The following is a 2,877-nucleotide window of genomic DNA, read 5'->3' as shown; positions in this document are numbered from 1 at the left end:
GATTTCAACTTTAGTGAAAACAAAAGAAATAAAATATACCTTCATTTCATCAACCTTTGCTAAAAACATTCAAAATCAAGAAAAGCTAGACCTAAGAAAAGACATTCAATTTTCTTAATTTATTTATAGGTCAATAAATTCTTTGGAGTAATTTACATGTGTAACTTTATTACTAAATTCTCATTACAATAAAATCCCTACCTAAACATATTAAGAATAAAAATACAACTAATTTTAAAAATATATATAATTTAAGAAAACAAAAATTGTAGACTAAAAGTTTCAATAATAATATTTAGTATTAATAAGTTCATAATTTCAAATCTCACAAGAGAGGAGGATATACAGACCTCTTTTGTAATGCAGTTAGGTGTCTCCCACAAGAAATACAAAATAGTCTGATATTGCTCCAACCCATCTGTAAACCCATATACAGATTGCTGACATCATAGACTACAAAAGCTTAAGCTTATTTCTTTGCAATTTAATATCAAACTAGTTAAAAACATAAATACTATAACATGCTCCCTTACAGAGAGAAGTAATGATGTGCCCTTAACGCATAGAAAGAAAATATAATCAAACACAGACTTATATGATAACCAGTGCCAAGCACTAGTATATATGATCTGGCAGACGTGGTATGGGGATTGCATTCAACTGTGCAGCTTTCTTTAAAGAAAGTCCACACTCATCGCTCATGTCCATCTCTTCACACTTCATCCCATCAGGAAGTACCCATTCAAATGAATGAAGTAAAGAAGCTAAAATGAAATGAATCATCCGGCTTGCCAATGGAAGCCCAGGACAAATTCTTCTCCCCGCACTGAATGGGATTAGCTCAAAGTTCTGCCCTCCGTATTCTATCTTGCTATTCGGGAGCTCCAAAAATCTCTCAGGCATAAATTCCGATGGATTGTCCCAAACAGAAGGATCCCTCCCAATGGCCCACGCGTTCACAATCACCTGGCTGTCTTTGGGTATCACAAATCCCCCGATCTGACAGGAGCTTTCGGCTTTGTGGGGCACCAGCAGAGGACCCGACGGATGCAATCGGAATATCTCTTTCACGGCTGCATGGAGATAAGGCAGACAATTTATGTCAGATTCTTCCACTTTTCGGTTGCTGCCAATCACTTCATCCAGTTCTTGTCGCACTCTCCTTAATTTCTCTGGACTGCGAATGATTTCTGCCATGGCCCATTCGATTGTTATAGTGCTCGTCTCAATACCTGCAATAAACAATTCCTGAAACAAGAGAGCACAATTAGAGATATGGAAAATACAAGAGATTAATATACAAAAGATTAATAATAAAAGCATTATGTTTTGAAGTTTTTCAGTACTCACAACTATCAAGTTTCGAGCACCAACGAGACTGAAATCTTCACTAGTGCAATCCAGCAGAACATCCAGAAAATCCTGCTCGGAGTCCTTACGCTCAACGCTTTCCCTTCTGGCGGCAAGCCTCTTCTGAATGAATACATCGGTAAACTCATATAATGCCTTCAAATCCTTGGCCATTTCACGGGACACACCTTGGGGGTCGAGGAACCGGAGAAACGGAAAAAAATCCACCAAATTGAGCGTTCCGGAGAGCTCCACCATTTTCCCAATGGTATCCTTGAACCCCGCAGAAGCTGGATTGTGTGGATCGAAAACACTCGTGCTGAAGATCATCTTCCCTAACAAATTCAAAGACGTGCAGAAAACTGTCCTCCCGATATCCACAACCTTTCCCTTGTCCTCGAAAATGAGTCGAATCGTGTGAAAGACTTGATCTCTTCTGAGGTGTTGCAGAGCTTCTAGTCTTTTGTGGCTGAAAAGCTCGACTGTTAAAATGCGTCGGAGATGGCGCCAGTAAGGCCCATATTCCCCCCAAATTAGTGAGGACTTGTGATGGGAAATGGACTTGACTGCTTCTATCACCATCCGTCCGGCGAGGACATTGTCGTGCGTTTTGAGGACCTCTTTGGCCATTGCAGGAGAGGAGACCACCACAGTCGTTTTCATGCCCAGATGGAGAGTCATGATTGGGCCGTATTTCAGAGACAGGGCGTACAGAGACTCATGCGGCCTTTTCCCCAGCTGAAAGATGTTTCCGACAATAGGCCAAGCAGGAGGTCCGGGAGGAAGAGAAATTCTTGCCCTACTATCCCTTCTCCATAGGTGGAAGAATAACATGAGTGAAGCAACTGTAGGAAGGAGAAGAGGATAGCAAGAAAGCAGTGGAATGTCCATATAAACTGCAAACATGGCTATAGTTATTTGGTTTGGCTTTCCAGTATACACCATTTTATAGCCGGAATCATATCGGTGGTCGCAGTTTCGCCATTAAAGTCTTTGGGCAGAAGAAAATAACATTGGTAGTGGGCTCCATAGAAACTTTTTCCATATCAAATCTTGACTGTAAGACGCGATCTGTATTGTCAATCTTCAATGATGTAGAATTGTGTTACCGATGTTTTCGGGTTTAAAAGTTATACATATACATGCTACTTCAAAAACGCTATATTAGATTTATTTGTGGTTAGATAACAAAATATTTTAATCCATGTGTAATGAAAAATAAATAAATTTTCCTTATCCTTGGTCTACCTGAGTCCCGAGTCTAGGGCTATTCAGGCTTACGACCCCTAGACCCCATTGGGGGGTCATCTCATTGACCTTGCAAGGGGTACCCCTTCAACACCGCATTTAATTAACTTATTAAAATTGCAAAGTTGAGATATCAATTTTCCTTACAATGATATCTATTCAAAGTCAGTTTTACTTCAGGTATGATATTGGGTGAAAAAAAATTTATAATAGTAAATGTGATTTGGATATTTAGTTGTTGATTGTAAGAGTACTTAAATAAAATATAAATAAAAAAAT

At 39.2% G+C, this 2,877-nt stretch overlaps 1 protein-coding gene across 1 annotated transcript; it reads right to left on the bottom strand.

Moving 5' to 3' along the window:
* Positions 1-280: 280 nt before the first annotated feature.
* On the bottom strand, positions 281-2,312 carry LOC131074119 (cytochrome P450 76T24). The gene is made up of 2 exons (XM_058010674.2): positions 1,351-2,312; positions 281-1,248 (listed from the first exon to the last, which is right to left on the bottom strand). The coding sequence occupies exons 1-2, from the start codon at positions 2,293-2,295 to the stop codon at positions 616-618; spliced, it is 1,578 nt and encodes a 525-aa protein (XP_057866657.2). The 5' UTR covers positions 2,296-2,312; the 3' UTR covers positions 281-615.
* Between the last annotated feature and the right edge of the window lie 565 nt (positions 2,313-2,877).

Source organism: Cryptomeria japonica, chromosome 4, assembly GCF_030272615.1.
Source record: "Cryptomeria japonica chromosome 4, Sugi_1.0, whole genome shotgun sequence".
Taxonomy (NCBI): domain Eukaryota; kingdom Viridiplantae; phylum Streptophyta; class Pinopsida; order Cupressales; family Cupressaceae; genus Cryptomeria; species Cryptomeria japonica.
Note: the sequence above shows the minus strand (reverse complement) of the source record. Positions and strands in the feature narration are given on the sequence as shown.